At 36.2% G+C, this 22281-nt stretch overlaps 2 protein-coding genes across 3 annotated transcripts in view; both read right to left on the bottom strand.

The window, feature by feature from the left end:
* LOC109843546 (thioredoxin-like protein Clot) overlaps window positions 1-6008 on the bottom strand; it is a 7031-nt gene extending 1023 nt beyond the window's left edge. The window contains exon 1 of the mRNA XM_020412481.1: window positions 5790-6008. Within this exon, the coding sequence (XP_020268070.1) occupies window positions 5790-5934 (145 nt within the window). The 5' untranslated portion in view covers window positions 5935-6008. The remainder of the gene's footprint in view (window positions 1-5789) is intronic.
* LOC109843547 (outer envelope pore protein 16-3, chloroplastic/mitochondrial-like) lies at window positions 7294-18260 on the bottom strand. 2 transcript variants are annotated; one of them, XM_020412482.1, is made up of 3 exons: window positions 18114-18260; window positions 17021-17389; window positions 7294-7750 (listed from the first exon to the last, which is right to left on the bottom strand). In XM_020412482.1, the coding sequence occupies exons 2-3, from the start codon at window positions 17349-17351 to the stop codon at window positions 7605-7607; spliced, it is 477 nt and encodes a 158-aa protein (XP_020268071.1). In that variant the 5' UTR covers window positions 17352-17389; window positions 18114-18260; the 3' UTR covers window positions 7294-7604. The 2 variants fall into 2 exon arrangements, with proteins under 2 accessions (XP_020268071.1, XP_020268072.1); XM_020412483.1 differs by lacking the exon at window positions 18114-18260 and adding an exon at window positions 17980-18081.

Here is a 22281-nt window from a genome sequence, read left to right on the forward strand (position 1 = left end):
CTAGACTGGTATAGGCTAGTTTCTAAAAGACAGAGAATGATGAGTAGGAGGATAGGTTATTTTCATTCCAAACTTTCTGGTAGAACTTTTGAAGCAAACCAAAAATCTTGATAAGAAATGGAGACAACCCAGAGGAAACATCCTGGAAATGAATTGGCTGAAACATTTGATATAGAAATGTAGAAACCCATGATATTCCTCACAGTGGAAGAACACTAACATCAAAAACCGTTCTCCATTGAAAGTTTTCTCACGCATGGCATTGGTCACTCCCACAGGATGATATCTTCAAATATCGTTTGTCAGGGGAGAATAAGTTTATCCCATGTCTGAAAGTTTTATCTTGCTTTAAGATTCAATGTCTTGACACATGCACGGCAAGAGAAAAATGCTTGAATAGCGTTACCTTGTTAACAAGGTAATTCACCTAAACTGGTTGCCTTCAAAAAATTTAAGGACTGTAAGGCATTCAAGAAATTAGAAATTAGAAATGTCTCTCAGAAAGGGAGGATACTAAGGGCTCAATCCAACCCAAGCCTAAACACCCCCATGAACATGCTGTTCAGAAATTTTTAAAAAAAAATTGTATGATAGACATCCTTAATGTTCTAGGAACTCATGCAAGCTCAAACTAGTCACTAAGAACAGGGTGATACTACCAAACATATGATACATTGGTAGCAAATTACAATGGCCATATGCATTCATAGAAAAATAAGGGTTTGCACAAACAGAAGCTATTAGGTGCATCACAATTTAAACTATAATTAGCATTCTGGAACTCTTTATCAATCATGAAAAATCTAACTAGAATAGCAATATATATCACTGAAGCAACCGAAAAAGAAATTCCAAAGTAGGAAGACTCCACAAAAAAAAGTCTACTAATTCCACTAGACAAGGTTCTCAAGAGAAGATAAGGGAAAATTTCCAAAATCAAATACCGTGTTTCTACATCTTATGAAGCAGGGGGAAAATGATAGCTTACTTTTGCTTTCCAATGAGAAATTATACTCTAGTTCATGATAAAAAAATTCTATCCTAATGAGCAATAAGCTAAAAAAGGGTTGAGATGGTCAACCCTACAAGAACTCTTTTTTCTTTTTATTTTTTATCTATAGAACATCTAAAGCAAATAAGGACAAGTTCAGGAAATGTCTAAGATAAATCATAAAACTTGAGGAAGCAATCACAATAAGAGGGTGCTTGGGAGGAGTTATTTTTTGGAAGCTTTTAAGTTACGTTAGCTTTTAGTGGCTTTTGGATTTTATGATAAAAATGCTATAAAAATTGTTTGGGTAAAATAGTAATTTGTTGTTTGGTCAAATCTAGCTTATTTAGGTGAGCTTCTAAGCTAGTTTTTTTTTTTAAAAACTAGGGTATTCTAGCTTTTTAAATTGGGACTTATAAGCTTACTTATTAGGTATTTTAACAAACAGATTGAATGAAAAAGCCAACTTAAACCTAGTTTGACCAAAAATTAAAGTGAAGCTGGTTATCCACCATGCCAACCTCGTTAACTTCGTTGTCTAACATGTATTATGACATAGTCGAACCTATAATTTACCAAATCGTGATTCAATTGGGATTGGTTTTGACTAGAGCTTGAAAGTAAATTAGAAAGTCACAAGAAATTTTCAAGTCTTTAGAATCAGTGTCAATTTGACCGGGTATGGTTTGACCACAATTTCAAAATAATTCAGAAAGCAACAACACCACCACAACTAATCATATCATATCATATCATATCTACTCCTCTATACAAATGGGAGAACCCAAGATTCACTATTCATGCTACAGTAACATTTACTGTATCATTATAACTATAACAAACATGAAACTAGAAGTTGTGTTTTTTTGAAAAATGTTACTGTAGCAGCACGGGTATACTGTGACGGGTCGGGATACTGCAGCAATTAAAATTACTGTAGCGGTTAAACCCAGGTATTACTGTAGCAGAAAAAAAATATGCCGTTGCACGGTGTTCACGCTAGTTTAAACTGATCCCAAAACCTTCAGTGCAGTAAAGCAAGCAACAAATAAAAGTTGGGAATAATCAAGGTGTCACTGGACAACAAGCAGCCAACTTCTCACATGTACATGAACACACACGAATATAAAAATACACACAAATTCACAGTCTCCCTCCCTCAGGGTCAGGACTGACCTTCAATCCATACGCAGCATTTAAAGATTATAAAAGGCTGGTTTCCGCTACCTGAATTTTTCTCCTTCTAAACACCAAACATTTAAGATGCAACTAAGGAAGAACAAAGGAAAGTAGAACTTTCAAGTTTATGAGCTAATAACCACTAGGAGGATTATAATAAAAAGTGCTCAAAACAATAATGAATCAGGACACCAACGATTCAAGAGTCATTGCTAATTCTTGTGTTTTGAAACAGACTAGGATATCAAAGGCCTGTTTGTTTCACAAATTTTATGGAATAGGAATGGTATTTGGGCCTGACAGTGGTATTTTCGTAATTAAAGGATTCCAAATAAATCCTAATCTTGAGTTTGGTTCAAAAAAAATTTATGGATTTGCTAATCTATAAAGTGGCCAAAACAGTGTATATTTAAGGAATCCCAAATCCTCTCCGTTTGAGAGGAATTGGGCCAAAATTCTGACAACGCTCTGCTGGCTTCTTATTCCGATTCCTAATCTTCGAAACCCTAGTTTTGATTGAGCCATGGTTTCCCCGTTGTTCTTCTCCCGCCTCAACTCTCTCTTCTTCTTGCCTCTTCTTCGCTTCTCTTCTCCCGCTGCTCGTCGATTTTTTTGCGTGGTCGAGGCTGGTACTCGAGTCGACGGCGCGGGTGGCGGAATCGGTCCTCTCTCTCTCTCTGCTTCCCCTCTTATTTCATCTGAGATCACTCCTCTCTCTCTCTCTCAGCTTTTGGGTTCAGTTTGATATCTGCTACTTCTGTTCAGAGGAAAGCAATTTCTGGGTATTTAAGGTTGAATGGATTCAGGTAATGGACTGAAATTTTCTCACGATTTCCTCACTCAAAATCTGTTTTTTTTTTCATGCTGGTTTTCTTTTTTCTGCTTGATTTCATAGGATTTCGTTATGGGTCAGGAAATTTTAGGATCTTGATTAGAAATATTGAGCTTGTGTTGATGTGTATGGAAGAAATCATGAGTAGAATTGGTGGGAAGGGATTTGAATTATGATTAGGCTTTGTAATGTTTGAATTATATCATAGTTCAGTTGGGTGTGAAATTAGACCAATTTTAGACATTTTAGTGGCTGATTATGTCCACAAACTGAGTTTATTTGGATTGTGCTTGATTGTTTCTGTGTGAAGCTTGGACAAGTTTGAGAAATTACAATTTCTTTAAAAAAAAAGTTACAATCTTGGGCACATACTTATGTATATATTTTATTGGATACTTCTTAGATTACATTTTCTGTGAAAGCTATAAGGAAACCAGATAACTTATTGCTATGCTTCTGGGTATTTTGCTTGGAAATCTCCAAATCATGTTCTTATTTCTATGTGATTTGGTTAACTATGATTCATTGGGTTGTCTTACCATTTGTTACAGAGTGTAACTATGATTCATTGGGTTGTCTTACCATTTGGTTAACTGATTGCTATACTTTTACACTATTTTGTAATTGACTTTGTTAATTTTTGATCAAATCTCCGGCCAATGGTTAAAATACTTCAGTGCAAAGAGGTGTCTAAAATCAAATAAACTACACTTTCATTACTATTTTATTATCGACATCTTATTACTTTATGAAATGAGCACAATACTTGGTAGACGCAAACAAAGTGTAGCTTTACATATCTGCTGCACTTCTGAATGTACTTCCTATCAGAAGATTTGTTTATGTTTTTCTTTAGTATAGGATTGTATATTGCATTGCTGCAATCAACATAATATGCAGCTGATAAAAGATGCCCATATGAAGCTATTTATGAGTCCAAGAACTTATACAACTAAGCTATATTTGTGCATATGTTTATATGGGGTTGTTTTGTGTGAGTTTTTATTTCTGAAATAGAGTTCACATATAAATAATTAGTCCCCTTATGCCTTAGCGTATTACTTGTTATATGCTTCTCTTTTGTGTTGTCATTTTTTTGGTTGATGATTTTGTCATTTGGTTATTGATGTTTGGCATGATTTCGACACTTTTATTTATTGCGGGCATGAATATTTGTAAGGCACTTCAAAATATGCATTGGTATTTTTTTGGTTATCTTCTTTTCTAATGCTACTTCGATATATATACCAGCCTTTACTTTATTGATGGTTTCATCTCTCATAATTGTATGAACCTAACTAGTTCTCATAATTGTTTAGTTGATGATTTTTGTTCTCTTTTGTCAATTGAATATATGCAGGTTTTCTTTGGAGCCTTCATTAATGACTTCAATCAAGCACATCCTGCTAGCTATGCCTTTGGGTTTATTTCTCCAAATGAGCACGTGTTTGTTGTGGGTTATTGGTTGTCAGGTGGAGCCTGTGTAGCTCCTTACCTTTGGGTTTGTTGCTGTTTTGTTTTGAGCTTGTGTAGCTCCTTGGATTTGTTGCTGTTTTTTTTTAAGCTTGCGTAGCTCCTTGCCTTTGGGGTTATGGTTGTCAGGTGGAGCTTGTGGAGCTCATTGCCTTTGGGTTTGTTGCTGTTTTTTTTAGCATGCATAGCTCATCATGTTGTGGGGTTTTGGCTGTTATTTGGAGCTTGTGATTATCAGTGAGCTAGCTGTTGCTACAGTGTTGATCCCTAAAAAATATCATTATGAACCAAACTAGATATTAGGAATTTGAGGATTTCTATAAAAGTGAGATTCTATTTTTCCATTGGGTGAAACAAACATAGAATGCAAAAAAATGGGATTTCATAAAACTAAAACTTGTCTATAAAAATTTTATGGATTAGATTGGAATCCATAAATAAAATAGGATTCCTAATCCTATTTCTACCCTCTATTGAACCAAACAGACCCCAAGGCAACATAACTTGCTGGTTAGGAATCCTGCTAAAAAGCAACCAAAGCCATGGTAGGTTATGACACCAACAACTCAAGATATGGTCTTAAATTCTCAAAATTGACAAAGTTATCAAGAATTACATGCCGTGATTTACATGCAGAGTGATGAATAATTTGAGGCATGCGAGACCTTATCCAACAGGTTATGGGAATTTTAGTAAAGCGAACAAATTGCATGGGCTTTCCTAGAGATTAGATTAGATAACAACATTTGCACAAGTCCAGTCTTTCTTTTACAACCGAGCTTTGCTACAGGACCCAAAATATGGAACCAATATGGGGGACAAGTGAGGTGTCCCCCTCCTATTGGATAATGAGTTAGTCATCATTAATGATGGCTAACTCATTATCCAATAGGAGGGGGACAACTCACTTGTCCCCCATATTGGTCCTATATTTTGGATCCTTGAGGAATTTTTCTTTACAACCACTATAAACATGGACAGACGTCCGTGGAGCAAGTTACAGGCGAATGTCCACAAAATAATTGATCAGACTTTAGCTTTCGCAAGAAATTGAGGCTAGTAAACAATTGATGGATCAGTTTGCTTCAAAGAAGAACAATAATTGATGATCAGATGAAAGCCTCAGAGCAGAAAGTAAAAAATTCAACCTTGAACCCACCAGCCCCAAAATTAACGGACAACATCAAATGGGTTTTCTTTTTTTTTAATATATTGGGCATCTTAATGCTTATAGAATAATATAAATATTTTTCGCCAATTGACGAGAAAGAAATTGACAGGGGAAAGAGAGAGGAGAGAAGAAAATTAAATCACCAGAGCACCAGCTAAGATTGGTAGAAGGATCGTTGTCGGCCAAGAAAAGCAGGAACTTGGGCTCATCTTTGGAGCCCTCCGCCTTGAATTTCTCGAAGGCTGATTCGAAGTTGGCGACTGTTGCATCAAAAGTTTTCAGCGGCATTTTCTTTTCTTTTTTTATTCTCCCACCCTTTCTGAGAGAAAATATACGAGTACCCCCTTGATCCTTGGCATATGAGAATGGTTTGGGGAGGCGGTCTATATATATACAGAGGATGAGGCCGTCAAGATAGCCCTCCGTAATCGTGACCGTAGACGATTATCCTCATCTGTTGAAAGTTTTGGGCCTTTTTCTCCCCCGAAATCTCTATGTAGCTTTTACGTGTAATTGGCATTAACTTCATGTTTTAGTTATGCGTGCTGAACAAAGTAAATATTTAGGACCAATTTTGGAGATAGACCCTTCTAAATATTTGTTTATAGTTTTCGATCCAATCCTAACTTAGTTAGCATTTTCGATCTAGTTTAAACATAGAAAATTTCACAAGACTGGTAATCCCGTAAAGTTTTAATTAGCAATTTCAACATAATTTCATGAAACTAAGTCGGAATTGATAATTAAGCTAGTACTGAGTCGAAAGTTGTAAATAAATGTTTGCAAGGGTCAATTTTGAAAATTTGTCCAAATATTTATCCTGGTATCTCTATTTATGTGTTATCCTTTTGGAATAAATAAATGTGAGTTGCTTTCCATTCATGAGATTATTTTTACCTTGCTCATAAACGAGGATTATCTTCAAGTTTTACGGTTTTAATCTGACAATGCTAAATTTTATTTTAGATATCAAGGAGAAAAAGAAAACAAATACTAATCATTTCCTTACTAGCTATTGTATTAATTTATTTAAGTTCAAATAACATGCGTATCTTATACAGTTTATAATTAAGTTATAGTCATTAATACAAATAGTATATAAAAAAATCTAACGAAATTTTGGAAAGATTCTTTTATCTTCTACATAAAGTTATGAAATATCCCTAGTGACACTTTCAGTTTTTATTTATTTATTTTTGTTTATCTAAAGCCAACAGACACCTGTGCAAGGGATAAGGAAAATTGACCAGAGCAGCCACCATAGGATTTAGAGCATGGTTGACAACTTTGAATTATAATCCATAGTGGTTGGTAAATTTAATAGGTTATAATATATTTTTAATAGTGTAATTTTTGACAAATAGATAGATTACAATCCATTATTGTTATCAAAATGATCAAAGAAGACATGACTTATAATCCACTAAAAAGAACATGGCTTAGAATTTTGTAAAACAATGAGGCCAGACCACCCTAGTTTATTGTTTGGTGGAGTATAAATCAGAATAAGTCATTCGCCAAATATCTCAAAGTGATTTACAAACACCAAAAGTGGCTTACAAGCCACTTTGACCATTTGCATAATTCCGCCAATCTGGATTTGAGTAAGCATCAAAAAGTCATCACCACGTAATTCAAGATTAAGACAAAAAAAAAACAAAAAAAAAATCTGTTTATAGAGGTTTTGTTCGCACATAATAACCCCTTGCCCAAAGCCACAAGATCATAAGACCTCACAGAGAATTCCATCAAATTCTCAAACAATATACGAGCAAAAGCGCTCTCCAAGACGATACAATTTATAAGAAAATAACGTTGTCACTGTCATTGTATTCCAAGCCAAACGAGAAGGCAAAGAATTTATTGTGAGAATACAAAAAAGGTACAACACAGTGCAACCCTTCGCCATGACCAACGAGAGATCCCCAAGTTTCATTCAAGCTGAGGAGATTGCGGACTCAACTCACGTTAGGCTTTTTCCCTGTGGTGTAAGGATAGTACTCCTTACCATTATCAGTTCGTGTTGTCCTGCCACCAATGTCAAGTACGGCCGAAGTGAAAGCTAGAGCAGACCCAGCAGAGATTGCACCTGAAATGCTCTTTCCTGCAAGTTTGGAAACAGGCACAAGACTGTTAGGTACAGATCAAACGTGGACTGAAGGAGTGAAGTTTAAATACAACCTCAATTAATTTCCTCAACATTATTAATTTCCTTTGAAAGGCCATTTGATAAAACAGAAGTAAAAACTTAGCAGGAAAATCTAGGTAGTAAGGCGCCCAAGGCAACGTTCTTTAGACCCAACCATGGTGTCATTAAATGGCTGCAGATACTTTTGAGTCTTGTTATATCAACTCTTTCCTTGAATGAATGTATAGATAGAACACCAAGAGCAGATGCATTTTGAATATATCCACACTATACCTAAGGTTAGCTTCACAGAAGTAACTCACAAGTTATGAAGATTGCATGATGCAGTAACATAAAAAAACACCAATACATCTACATGAATGATCTGCACGATTGATTTTTTTTTTAAAGAAAAAGGTCAGTGCACTAACATGAAAAAGATAACATTTTGTCCACATCTATTCATGTCCTGTTCCTCCGACCATCCAGTTAGGGATTTTCACCCTGTATTCAGACAAATTCTTCTACTAATGAGTTTTCTAAAAGAGAATTTATCTTAATGCAGTGTTATAAGAGTTTTAAATCTACTATAGAATAATGCCATAATCATATCACAACAATCATACTATACGACAACCTACATAGTTAATAATCCAACACTACTATACTGAAGTCGTCCATTCATTTTCATAATGGGAGGGAAGACAACGAGGAAGAAGCCTAACACATCGAAATCTTTTTAGTTTGGGATCTGCCTTTGATGAAAAAAAAGCAAGATAGCAACAAGGCCATGACAGAAGAAAATCAGAAGAGAGTAACCATGTATAAACATTTAAATAACACTACAGGCACACTCTCCACCACACTCTCCACCACACCCCCTCTCCTGCTACAGTAAGGGGGGCCCACCTGGGATTTTTTAAAAAATCTCAGGTGGGCCCCCCTGTACTGTAGCAGGAGAGGGGGTGTGGTGGAGAGTGTGGTGGAGAGTGTGCCTGTAGTGCCACTCTAAACATTTGGCTCACATATGAAGAGAAGGATTAGTTAAAAAAACTAAGAGAATTGTAATTCCAAGGACCTCTCATGTGCAGTTCATTTCAAACTCTCTCTTTGGCGAAATCCAAAATCACTTTAAGTTTCGCTAAAAGAGATGTTGAATTTCAGAAAATTGATCTAAGAGTGTATGATCTCCAGTACCAACTTGCTCCTTTTACTAAGGCAAAGAGCCGTCTATACCCCTCTAGATGTAACCCTTCACAGGTGTAGAAATTTTACATTTACGTTGTCTTTGCTGAAGGAATAAAAGATCTATTAATTATCTGATGATATGAATGGTACGTGATATTAGTTTTCCTCATAGTAGTACACTTACACTGATCATAGTTTTCTGATAGAATCAAATATCATTCTGCAAGGAAACATCATTAACACCCCAAAACATAACTCCCAACTGTGAAAAACTGAGGAAAAATAAGACAAGATTCACATATGCAAATGACCGACAGATGGTTAGCTATGGGGAAAAAACAACAATAGGAGACGCATATCTGAATAAATAAATGGCTATATAGCACTTAAATACCTTATAGTTTTCCCTAATTTGCATTACTATACATTCCCTTGCTTTTTGTCAGCATTTGCATACCCAGAAGTTTCTAAAATAGATAAATTTCACAGCCCACTTCTCCCCCACCCCCCATCTTTCAAAGAAAAATATTTTTAAAAAAAACTTTGGGGCAGTTCACAAGAAACCCTCCTGCACTTTGTTTATCCCACAAAATGCCCAAAACTCTTAACACAAAAACCCCAAAACTCAAGGGTCTCAAATGACCCCCTAAACTTTCAACTTTTCTCAACATATCACCTAATGGAGCTAGTGTTCAATGTCAAATTACACAAATGCCCTCAAGAAAAAACCTTCTACATTTTGGTTAGTTACAAAAAATCCAACTTAAAAACAATTTTACTAGAAAAGAAAACACCAAACCACCCAAATTTCCGACTAAACCAAAATAAAAGAATATTAAATAACGAAATTTTTTTCATAAGGTACTTTGGACATTCATGGTCCATGTTTTTTTTTTCTTTTTCTTTTTCTTTTTTTTTTTTTTTTTGGGGGGGGGGGGTTTTTTTTGTTTTTTTTTTTTTTTTTTTTTTTTTTTTTTTTTTTTTTTTGGGGGGGGAGCGTTTATTGGGTTTCAAACTAACTGTTTAAGTTGGAGGGTTTCGTGGGAAACATTTCGGGGGAATAAGTGGAATAATATAGTCCCAGGGAGTTACATTGAAAACACCCTAAATTTTGGAGATTTTGTAGAGTTTATCCTCTAAAAAATGACGCTCTAGTACCTTCTATTTTGCAGATGTGAGAATATTCCTATGAATTCCCATGTGATGTATACTTTAGAACTTTTTCACCTTTAATGTCAGTCGAATTTTACTATTAAACCTACTCGAATTCTATTTTAAACTACCGCAATTGTATTTTAAAATAAAATTGGTATAGATCTAATAGTAAATTAAAAAACATTAAAGGTGAAAGGTCCTAAATTTAGCATGAGTATCAATCACGTGGGATATTCGGAAGAATGTTCTCACGTTTGCATAACAGAAAGTACTATCATGCCAATTTAAAAACCTCAGGATATATAAATATTGCCAATAATATGTGAAGGTAATAAATAAGTGTAAAGTATGTTAAACTAAAGGTATTTAAGTGCTAGTTAGCCTGAGTAATCTATTGGGTAGAATATGCAGGCACTTATCGTCAATAGACTTTGCTTTGGTCACTCCCTAAATTTTCTACAAATCAGCTTCAGTAGAATACTAGACGTGAGGAGAGACAGATAGGATGACATACAGGACGCATGAATGCCCAAAAGGTGATGGAAGGGGAATTCCTTCAAAATGTGGAATCCATGACAAGCACACAATCTAAAAAGTTAGTAGCACAGCTTCGGAATAGGAAAAAAAATCCCAGACAAATTCCGACAGAAAAACCTAATCTAAACAAAAGAGATACCACTCCATATGGGGACATTACCATATGAGCTCCTGTGCATACATCCTACATGAAATTGTAACCAAATGACCAAGATAGACCCGTGTCCCAAACTGCACCATTGATCCAACCATACAGCTAAACAATCTACAACAGTTACTCAGATACAGTTGCATCCAGCCCTGAAGCACGGATTCGCCCTCGGAGACCAGGAATGTGTGTCCGACTTGAATCGGATAAGGATTTATGCACGACATGTGCACGACACGTGTCTGACACAGATTAATCCATGTCCGACACGGGTCAACGGTCAATCTTTGTTAGACACGATCAATCCCACACGGGACACGGCTCGGATTCGCCGAACAAAAAAGAAAAAAAATAAACAGGTGAAAGACAAAACTCGAAACCCAAACCCAAACCCAAACTAAACCCTAATTTTTTTAACTCACCCGAGTCCCGACGTCGCCACAAAATCGGAATCGCCTCGTCTTCGTTGCTGCTGGGTTAGAGAATCGGAATCGTCTCGTCGATCTCGTCCTCGTCGAACTCCTCGTCGATCTCGTCCTTGTCCTCGTCCTCGTCAAAGTGAGTTTTCTTCTTCTTCTCTCTCTGAGTCTCTCTCTCGACCTCTTCGTCTCTCTTTCAGTCCCTCTCTCCCTTCGCCTCTCTCGATCTCTTAATTCACTCTTTGAAGAGGAACAAGATGACACCAGCAAGGGCAAAAGATCTTGTGTATATGCATAGCAATCTTCGTTTGCTTTCTCGGTCATCCTAAGAATATCAAGGAGAATTGAAGCTGTGGGATATTGGTGGAGATGCATTCGACTCATTTCAGGGTAACCGGAATTCTTGATGTCGCCACCTTGTCTCTTGATGAACCCACCATGAAGGTCGTATTGTTGGTTGATGATGAAGGCAATAAAGAAGTCATCAGACTAGCTTCCACTTCATCTTGATGTATTTTTTGTTTACAAACTTGTTATTTTGTGATAGATTCATATTTTAGATTGTTAGTTAAATTTTATAAAAAATTTTATATATAATGATAATTTTAAAAAAAATTCCTTGTCGTATCCTCATATCCTATTTTTTTGGATTTGTCGTATCCCGTATCTGTGTCCATTTCTTATCCGTGTATCGTATCTGTATCCGTACATCATAGGCATTCAGAACAACAATGTATGGCAAGAACCACTACATCAAGTATTTAAAAGATGACACAAAATTATATATGTCATTCAGTGACTATCTGATTAGGTTTGGGGGCATTTGGGTTCCCATCAGCTCAAAAGTAGTCCCCACATTAACTCAACAAGCAGGTCCACAAAAAATAGGAAAAAATGAAGTGAAAATGAAGTCAAGAAGCATTGTATAAAGTTAATCCAAATTTATTTTACTACTTTAAAATTTCTCTTGTTGTACAGTAAGGTTCTAATTATATCATTAGGTATAGTTGAAGCAAGCAATGATCGATGGAGATAAAAATGATTGCATATGTTCTGCCAAACAGCTAATTCAAATGGTCAAGCATTGAAGGTGAAAGATTTTATTGGTCAAATGAATGTAAACTCAATAAATGTAAGTATAATAGCCTAAGAAATGATAATTTTGATGAGATATTTAGGTAACAATAAAGCATATTTGTTAGGAAGAGAAATGATTAGTGTCATAATTTTCATAACCTTCACATGAAACCGGTGGTATGGAATATAAAGAGAAGAAAAGATTGCAAACATCAATTTTAATATCCGTGAGAATGTCACATGGGTCACATATGAATTGTATACCCATAACAAAAATTTGTCACATTTCCTACAAGTAAGGTACAAGTAAGAAGTAACTTTAATTGTCATCATATGGGTTTTGTGTAAAGAGTGAGTGGGGGATATAGGATATTTTTTCTTTTTTTTTCATCGTAGTCAATATAAGAAGATAAAGATGGTGGAGCAGCAATTTCGACATTTGAATTTCAAATGCATAAAGTTGTTGGTCTTATAATCACATTGATTTTCAAGCTATTGAAAAGAAAATAATACAATAGAAGGGCGTAAGATAAGAAAAAAAAATTAAGATCAAAACTTTTAAAGAACATTAAACCATAACATTCAATATGTCTATAGGACGCCTCATGTGAGCTATGTTCATCAAGAGCGAAAGTTATTAACATATAACAATCCTATAACTAGGCATATAATTTCTACACCCTTGCCAAGATTCCTCCTATTCATACCATCTCTTATGATATGACATTATTTCACCATCTCATAAATTAAATTTATGACTGAAAGAACTTCAATGGCTTTTGTGCTTCTGGATTCGAACGTTAAGACTACCTGATCCACAATCCTTACCTTAAACTTTTACCTAATAACAGTTTAGCTACTTTGCGTTTAACTGATAAAATAAATTATTGTGTTAGTTTCCATAATTAGCCACTAAGTATTTGTGCACAAAAACTCAGACTATGATGAATCTACAGCCTTGAATTGGCATCTTCTATTTCATCTTGCATGTGGTTTAGCTATGTGATAGCAAATTTCTCTTTAAGATCCGGTGCTACCTACATTGGATAGGTACGGTACGGGTACGAGACACGACTATATTAACATTTACATATACATATCTATATTATATATTGGAATTAATAATTTACATTAGATCAATATGAGTTTCATTCACCCGTTATGAGAATTAAAAAACCTATAACATTTTATGTTTCTTTTAATATGTGGATTATAAATTAAAAAATAGCTAGTTTTTGAACTCGACATCCAAACAACCCTTTTAAAATCATAGTTCGGAACCTGACCTATGTCCAACAAATTTCAAGAAGTGGATGTGAAAAATAGGATATATGTATAAAATGTACAACAAGTGCTTTAAATTAAAATATGTAATGTATAATTGATTAGATGCCCGAATAAATGTATACGTATATACAAGGAGTGTCCAAGGTCTATGGTTATGGTTACAGGTACGTGTCAAGTATAGGTACGACACTCATATAGAAGTACCAGGTAACACAGGGTGTTGCTTAAGGGCTCAGCCTAATAGTTTTGTTATTTTCTTTTTGAAATACATGTACCATAGCCGTATCACTATTTCGAAACCTAGCTTTTCGTAAAGAAAGCATACGAATAACTATATCATCCAGCAATAAAGTCTCAATAAAGAGTTGGTGTTGTAGAAATGCCTAACCTAAGAAGTACAAACTAACAAAAAGTTCCAAACTCAATCCAAAAACTAAGAGTTTTATTTGTAATATGCAGGTGGCACTCATGCATTGAAGTTACAAGCCACAAAATACAGATACCGACACCAGAAAGCCACCTTACAACCAAATAAGTCAATATTCTACAGCCCAAAGTAGCAAAATACAAAATACAAATACAAAGAAGAGCATACACAAACCATGGTACATGCATAAACAACGAGCAAACTAACATTAATGCTGAGTTTAGCAATACTTAGGAAAGGTCACAGGGCATTTAGGGAAATGTTCAAAGACCTTCAACTTAAACAATGCAAATAGTTTTAATTTATTACATCAAGTTGGTTCCAGATACAGATTCGGGTGAACATGGGTTACATTTCTATTTTCAAATTGAATCAGGTTTCCAATCTAGCAAGTAAAAATTGAACTAAGATCATAATTCGAACTCGGATCAAGATTAAGAAAAAAGGACATGTTTGGATGTTATAGATTTGTAGATGTCAAAAACGATATGTCAAGAATAGGAATCCAGAGTTCAAAACTCATGACTACTTGCTCATAAAGCATTACACCTGAATATTTTGTTCTCTTGCAACCATCATAATACGAGTAATGGGCCAATGGCATGAGATGATGAGATGAGAACCCAACTTATATTTTCTCATTTAGAACCTTCTCCCGTTTAAAGTGCTCTTCTGACAAGACAACTTAAGTGACTTGAGTAGCATGTCTGTATCCTCCCATTTAGGGTTTAATCTTGGATTCAAACTTCTATTCTCGCTATCCCTCTGTTTCTAATCATTCTTGACCAGTTTTACAGTGCAAGTTGTGAGCATGAGAGGGGAACATGGTGCGTGCTAAAGTAGTGAAATGTGGGATGCGTTGAACGTGAGTTTTTTGGATTTCTCGCCCCTAAATAAGCTTTGAAGTACTATAAGTTGTGAGGGTATTTTTTGGGATTTTAGAAGCGTGACTCACATAGGGCAAAACACTAAAAGTTTGAAACCAAAAAGCTACTCTTTTAAAATATATTAATAATATTTTGAAATATGGATATGAATTTGAAATTTTTAAAATATTCTTGCTCCATATCTCTATGCTAATCATTATGATATTGTCAAATATGGATGACTCTGAAAGATTTACAAAATCTTCATCAATATTAACAGATGTGACTTCGTATGCATGCCTCAACAAATGCATAGTAGCATAGTCATCTAGAGTCTCGCATCGATTGAAGGACACTTTGCAATGTTGAGGTGCACCCGACCGACCACAAAAATTAGTAAGTTATTGTATACCAAGTTCATTGTCAACCCTTCTGCTAAAAAAATTAGGCTCTCTTCTCACGGAGGATTAGTGCTGGTCTTGGGTAATGTGTCTTCAAGACGCTCGTTGTTGAAGATTCTCCATCAAGCAGCAATGATAATCACTGTGAAGAGATTCCGATAGTGATACTCTTCAAACGATAATCACTGTGAAGAGATTTTGGCAAGGTATGGATTTTTTAATCAATTTCCATCTTCTAAAACTTTTTTTTTTGGTTCATAACTTCTTGTCCTATATCACCAAGTTTGTTTGTTTTTTTCTGTTGCCTGAAGTGGGAAGTTAATTGGGTCTATCTTCATTTAAGTTGTTTATTTTCACTTAAATTATTGTTTCTATATTCTTTAGCTTATGAAAAGCTTGTTTTCCTATGTTAAGAATGTTTTAGATGCACGTGGATTTTTGTTACGGGAAATTGTTATTTTATTTTGAAATTGAACTTCTCTTAATATTTTTTGGAAGATTAAATTTGTTTGTTAGAATTTTAGTTGCAAGTTCTTTTCTTCAAGGTTATTATTTCACAAAACTTTGATTCTGGTTAAAAAATATATACACTATTGGATTTAATTGTGTTTAAGAAAGTTTCTGTAAAGGGGAAGTGCTTTGCTTGAATGAGGCAGGCACATGCATAGCCTTATGCATGGTGCAGGTAAAGCACTTTGTCACTCCATTGCACCTTGTGCATTGATAACACCGATCCTCATGTTCAAATTTGGTGTATGAAAGTGTGTCCAAAAATAAACTTTTTACAGCATTATCCCTTAACGTTGATAACAAAGATTCTCATGTACATTTTTGTTGTGTGCCTATGTCCAAAAACAAATATGTTAGCATCATCTCTTATGAAAATCCTTACCTCTGATGCCTCTTGAAGTTAGTTCCATTGAATAACCTAGGCATTTCGTGCTAATGTTGAGCTTGAAGAAAGCATAACTGAACTATAACGTCTAAGACCGTGGTTGCAGTGCCGCCTCTATGCAAATCCTCGGTTACCAAGCTGACCTCGTCCGCTCAGAAGGAAACAACCTCAGACTATACTTATTAGGGTTATTTGCCAGGTCAACAGTTGTAAGTGTCAATTGGTTCATTGTGGGTGCAGCGGGATGCAAAGAAAATGCAGAACTGAAAGCATATATCCGTAATAGGAGGACGCCAAAGAACATGAATGTGTATATATACATGGCCATTTTGTGCGTGTTTGCGTGGATAATATAGGCTCCATACAAAATCAAAAAAGAAAAAAAAAACAAGCAACACTACTCTTTAATTAGTTTTTCCACTTCTCCCTTTTCTCTACAGTTTATTTTCTATGAATGAGGCCCATTTATCTCTCACTCATAGAAAGGGCTTATCAGTATGTCAAAAGTAATTGATTGAGATGAACAGTGAGATTACCATGGAAATGATAATCGGTTAGCATTCAGATTTGTGCCAACATCTTTAAATACCCAAAGCTAGTAGAAGATATCGCAACACAACGGTACCCATTTACAATGACAAGCCAACAGTGTAAGCATTTGGAAAGAATTCATTTCCCCAATTAGGATTTGTTGCCAATGTCATTTCCCAAATTATGAACAACTATCAACTTGCAAAAATCACTACCATAAACAATGTTAACAGTCACTAAAACGTGAAAATGAATGAACCAATATGACATCTTGCATTAATACTAAAATTTCAAAATGGAAGAAAGAAACATGACCTTTTAAGCCGTAAATTGATGCTCCAGCAGCAAAACCACCCACTGCACCATTGATAAAGTCCCTCTTCATCCTCTGCTTTTGCACCAATTGCTCCACACCAACATAGATTCCTCCAACAGCGGCAAAGGTGAGACCGTAGTTTCCGCACATCTTCAAGGTCCTTATCAGCCCTGGAAGTGCAACATTTCTCTCTACACGAGGCACATCATACCATGTTGCGACAATTGTACCCCAAATTGTACCAACGGCTAAACCCATGGTTGCTCCTTTAATTGTTTTCATGGCCGGAGCATCTTCATCCTCCAAATATTTAAGGTCTGTCTCGTCCATGATTCCTCTCTAAAAGCGGGATACTAACGCCTGGTCAGCTGGTACAGATAAAGAAAAGTTAACTTCAGAATGAGGAAACTGAACTGTGAAAAGAAGATAAACTAGTGTAAGCTAGAGCATCAAGCACTCTTAAAAGAATATATATGTAGAAATAAGAGTTAATGCAATCAAGGGAATTCGAAAACGGTAAAGACAATGCCCACGAGTAGGAATGACAAGAAATGAAGTCAAAGGAAAGGACTCTGCACGCTCTAAGCCTCAGCAACGAATTCATCTTTTCTTCTCTTTGTCACGTACCCTTTCCTACTTAATTAGACAAACCAAAATTAGGGTTTTCACCAGAAAGAGGTCACTTTCCAGATAACTATCGAAATTTCCACAGATTTAGTTGGGTAGCAATGCAACAGTACATATCCAAGGAACTGGTAACTTTAGAAGGAGAAAAAAAAAACCCTAAATCCCGAAACGCACAGTTACTAAAATCTAAACTTTAGAAACAATAAATACGTGCAAGAATCAGAACTGGTTACTTTCAGGTCAATGACGCAAGAGAATCACATAACGATGTCAAATCAAGGAAAGAAAACTAGCGATAGAACCAATTGGGGCGTTTTACTTCACAAATTACAATTTTAATTGATGAGATAATGCCGCGAAACAATCGAATTAAATCCTCGAATGAACGAATATTTTAATCCAAACGCAGGGTAAGTAAGGTACAACAAAAATGAGAGAAAAACTGGAGAAGAAATGGACGCTTACTATGACAGAGGGGAATTTGCCCTTTCCGCCGCCCGACGAGAGACTGCAAGCTCTAGAGCCGGTGGACGCTCAAATTACCAGACGGCCCTTGACTATGTTGGCAGTGTGGGCGACATTGGGCTCGGCCGGTGGGGGTACAAAGGGAAATAAAGAAGAGAGGTGCTGAATTACTGGATTTAATTGAACAGCAGCATTTATGCGACCCATGTGAATTATGTCTCAAGCCCAACCATACCACCAAGCCCACGAACTGCTTGGAATTTGAGAGAAAAAGGGCAAGGCGAAGGCCCAGAACACCCAGTACTATTAACTGATACAGCAGAAATACATAAAAGAGAGAGGCATACGCAATCCACAATCTAGAGCAGAACCATCTTGTGATGCTTTTCTTACACCCCAAAATGGAGTTCGATTCCTCAGGTTCTAAGCGAATCGTTTGAAAAAAATAGAGGGGCAAATGGGAATTTGATCTCTTACTCTGTGGCTCAAAACTATCTGTCGCATGCGGATGATTCTGATGGAATACATAGTGCCCAAAAGAGAGGACGTTGACATGTTTCTACTTAAAATATTTGCACTTATTACCCTATCTCCTCTTCACTAGTAGCAAAATAAAGATAGCAGACGGATCAAATTAGACGGAAAAATAACGAAAATTTTTCCGTCTAGTTTGATCCGTCTAGGTTGCCACAACCTAGACGGAAAATTCTACCTAGGTAGGCTACCTAGACGGCTTTTTAAAAAAATAATAAATAATAATGTGGGCACCACCATCCTAGATGAAAATTTCTATCTTAGGATGGTGGGGCCCACGCAAAAAACCATTGCTCTGCCTAACCACTCAACTCTCACTCCATCCAAAATTTCACCACCGAACCAAATATCGCCCGCACGCCACTATCCCTAGCTCGAACACAGCCCGCACCACTGCATGCTGCCGCCCGCACGTAGCTCGTCCGCCTTCAAAGAGCGACCACTACCCGCACGCCTGCAGTCGATCGCCGCCCACACACCGCTCGCCCGCCTTAGAACTGCGACCACCTCCCACACACCCACGTTTGACCGCTGCCCGATCACCACCAACACACCCGTTGTGCCGTCCATGGTCAACCCTCTTCTCTCTAGCTTAAAGGTGTGTTTTTCATGAAAATTTTCTATTTTTTTAATTTTTATTGTTTATTGCTTAATTTTGTTTAGATGCCCTAAATTATAACCCAAAATGAAAAAATTCGAATCTTGAAACCCTAATTAAAAAAATTCAGCTATTAACCCTAACTCAACTACATTTTGCCCTATTTAAACAATACTTACATTCATAAACCTAATTGAATACTTTTTGAACTATCAACCCTAACCCGAATCATGATAATTGATTTACACTAAGTTTTACGCGTACTATAAAAATGTGTGATTGTATAAGTTTGTGATTTAAAAATGTGTGAAATAAAAAATTTTCAAAAAATAGAGTGATATATAACGCAATATGTTATAATAATGTATTATATATCCAATTTAGGTGAATAAAAAGATAACGTTATTCCTAGACACCCATTTAATAATTACATCATATTCTTTGGATTTATAATATAAGATAGATGACTCATATTTGGGTAAGAGATTAAGTTTTCTAACCGAAATGGTCGCTTACTTTATATTGTAAAAAGAAAGAATTGGTACTGAAATTCATGATTATTGGATCTATCCTTCTCGGACGGTTTAGGAATATATTAGTGCATACATCTAACTTTGTATACTTTGTATGTTTTTATTTCTTAAGAATTTCAGCAGCACGTACTCGTTGATCTTCGTGTATAAGAAGCATATGTTGTTCTGCGTTTCGGTCTATTGCCAATAAGCATGATAACATCTGCACGGTGTACAGGGAGAACAGCAGGTAGGTGCTACCAAAATTTTTAAGAAATAAAAATATACAAAGTATACGAAGTTGGATGTAAGCACTACTATATTCTTAATGGGATAGAAGTCTTCCTATGATAGCCGCTAGAGTGTTCTAATTAGTCTCTATATACGTTTCAATTTTCCCTTAGAAGGGAAAATTATTTTCATTGTTAAATGATATATGTATGTAACTATGATGTGTGTTATATGTATATTGTCATGAAGAGACATAAATTTAATAGTAGTAGTGAGATTAATTGTAGTTAATAATTATTTATAATCTACAGATGAGGATATTTCTTGACAAATCATGGATAGATATTCCCTGCTATAGGTGTAGGAATATGAAGTTGCAGAATAGAAGTGGCAGTGCGAAGGCCCAAAACACCCAATACTATTAACTGATATAGCAGAAATACAGAAAAGAGAGAGGCATATGCAATCCACAATCTAGAGCAAAACCATCTTCTGATGTTTTTCTTACACCACAAAATGGAGTTCGATTCCTCAGGTTCTAAGCCTATCGTTTGAAAAAAAAATAGAGGGGCAAATGGGAATTTGATCTCTTACTGTGTGGCTCAAAACTATCTGTCGCATGCGGATGATTCTGATGGAATACATAGTGCCCAAAAGAGAGGACGTGACATGTTTCTACTTAAAATATTTGCACTTATTACCCTATCTCCTCTTCACTAGTAGCAAAATAAAGATCGCAGACGGATCAAATTAGACGGAAAAATAACGAAAATTTTTCCGTCTAGTTTGATCCGTCTAGGTTGCCACAACCTAGACGGAAAATTCTACCAAGGTAGGCTACCTAGACGGCTTTTTAAAAAAATAATAAATAATAATGTGGGCATCACCATCCTAGATGAAAATTTCTATCTTAGGATGGTGGGGCCTACCCAAAAAAACCCTTGCATTGCCTAAAACACCCAATGCCACCCCACTGCCACTCCAACCAAAATTTCACCACCGAACCAAATATCACCCGCATGTCATTATCCCTAGTTTGAACGCAGCCCGCACCACTGCACGTCGCCGCCCATATGCCGCTCGCCCGCCTTCAAAGTACAACCACTGCCTGCACGCCTGCAGTCGATCACCGCCCACACACCGCTCGCCCGCCTTCGAACTACGACCACCGCCCACACACCCACGTTCGACTGCTACCCGCACACCTCCAGCACATTCGGAGTACCAAACTTTCATCGACTACCAGTTTTTTTGTAAAAGGTTTCTTAAAACCTTGTATTGTAATGTCTCCAATTTATGCAGATGTGACAATTGGTCTTGTACATTGTTTTAAAAAGCCTCCGCCTAGGCGAACGCTTAGGCCTAGGAGGTACCCAGACCATCTAACTAGCGCGTAGGCGGTGCCTAGATCGCCCACTTAGATTTTGGGAGTGTTTAAGGAAACATTATTTGCTTATGTGGACTACACCCTTTAGGCATTGATCGTGTTTTCTGTGTTGCAGCCTTCACATCCTCCAACCTCCTTCTAACTCCTTTAACCTCCAAATATGAACACCTCCACTAGATCTTTCAATCTTCAGCAAAACCTCCCGGACTATCACTTAAATGAAAGTATTCTGCCTAGACACCAGTCCAACACCTAAGATTTCTATAACATTGACATTTACCATTAATTATTGTGATTAAAAAATAAAAAAAAACCTCCTAAGTTCTAGGCGTCAGGTCCAACGCCTAAATCTCCTAGCGCTTACTATAACATTGTTAATTATTATTTTGGCTATTTAGTATTTAAGAGTGCATGGTTTATTGTGAATCTAAGATTGCTACTTTTTTGGCAAATTTATATGAAGTTAATACATATTTTTATCAATTATTATAATTAAATAATTTAAAAAATAGTCGAACGGCTAGGCACCGCCTAGGCTTCTAAGCGTTAGGCGCTGGCTCAAACACCTAGTCCACTTAGCGCCTTCTGTAACATTGGTCTTGTATGCATGTTCTGATCAAACTCTTCATCATTCACTCTTTTTATTTATATTTTTTATTGGTCTCTTAAAATTAAAAGTTCTTTTTGATTAGCATGTTTATGAGTCAGCTAAAATTTGAAGATTAGGACCATCAGGTGGTGGCACTTTGGTGTCTTTCAAAGTTTTGAAGTGTTTGTGATTGTTGGAGGTCAAAAGTTGTGTTTGTCATTATTGTATCTTATGATTGTCATATTGGCTTATCTGATATGCAGCGTTTAGCGTTGAACTCTTCTTGATTACCTCATTGATGGGCCCCTTAATTTTTG

This window comes from Asparagus officinalis, chromosome 5 (genome assembly GCF_001876935.1).
Source record: "Asparagus officinalis chromosome 5, Aspof.V1, whole genome shotgun sequence".
Lineage (NCBI taxonomy): Eukaryota > Viridiplantae > Streptophyta > Magnoliopsida > Asparagales > Asparagaceae > Asparagus > Asparagus officinalis.

Coding starts and splice junctions, on each gene's coding strand:
- LOC109843547 (XM_020412482.1), bottom strand. CDS start 17,351: ATGGACGAGACAGACCTTAAATATTTGGAGGATGAAGATGCTCCGGCC. Junction 7,751..17,020: donor ATCAATTTACGGCTTAAAAG/GTCATGTTTCTT, acceptor CCAAACTTGCAG/GAAAGAGCATTTCAGGTGCA.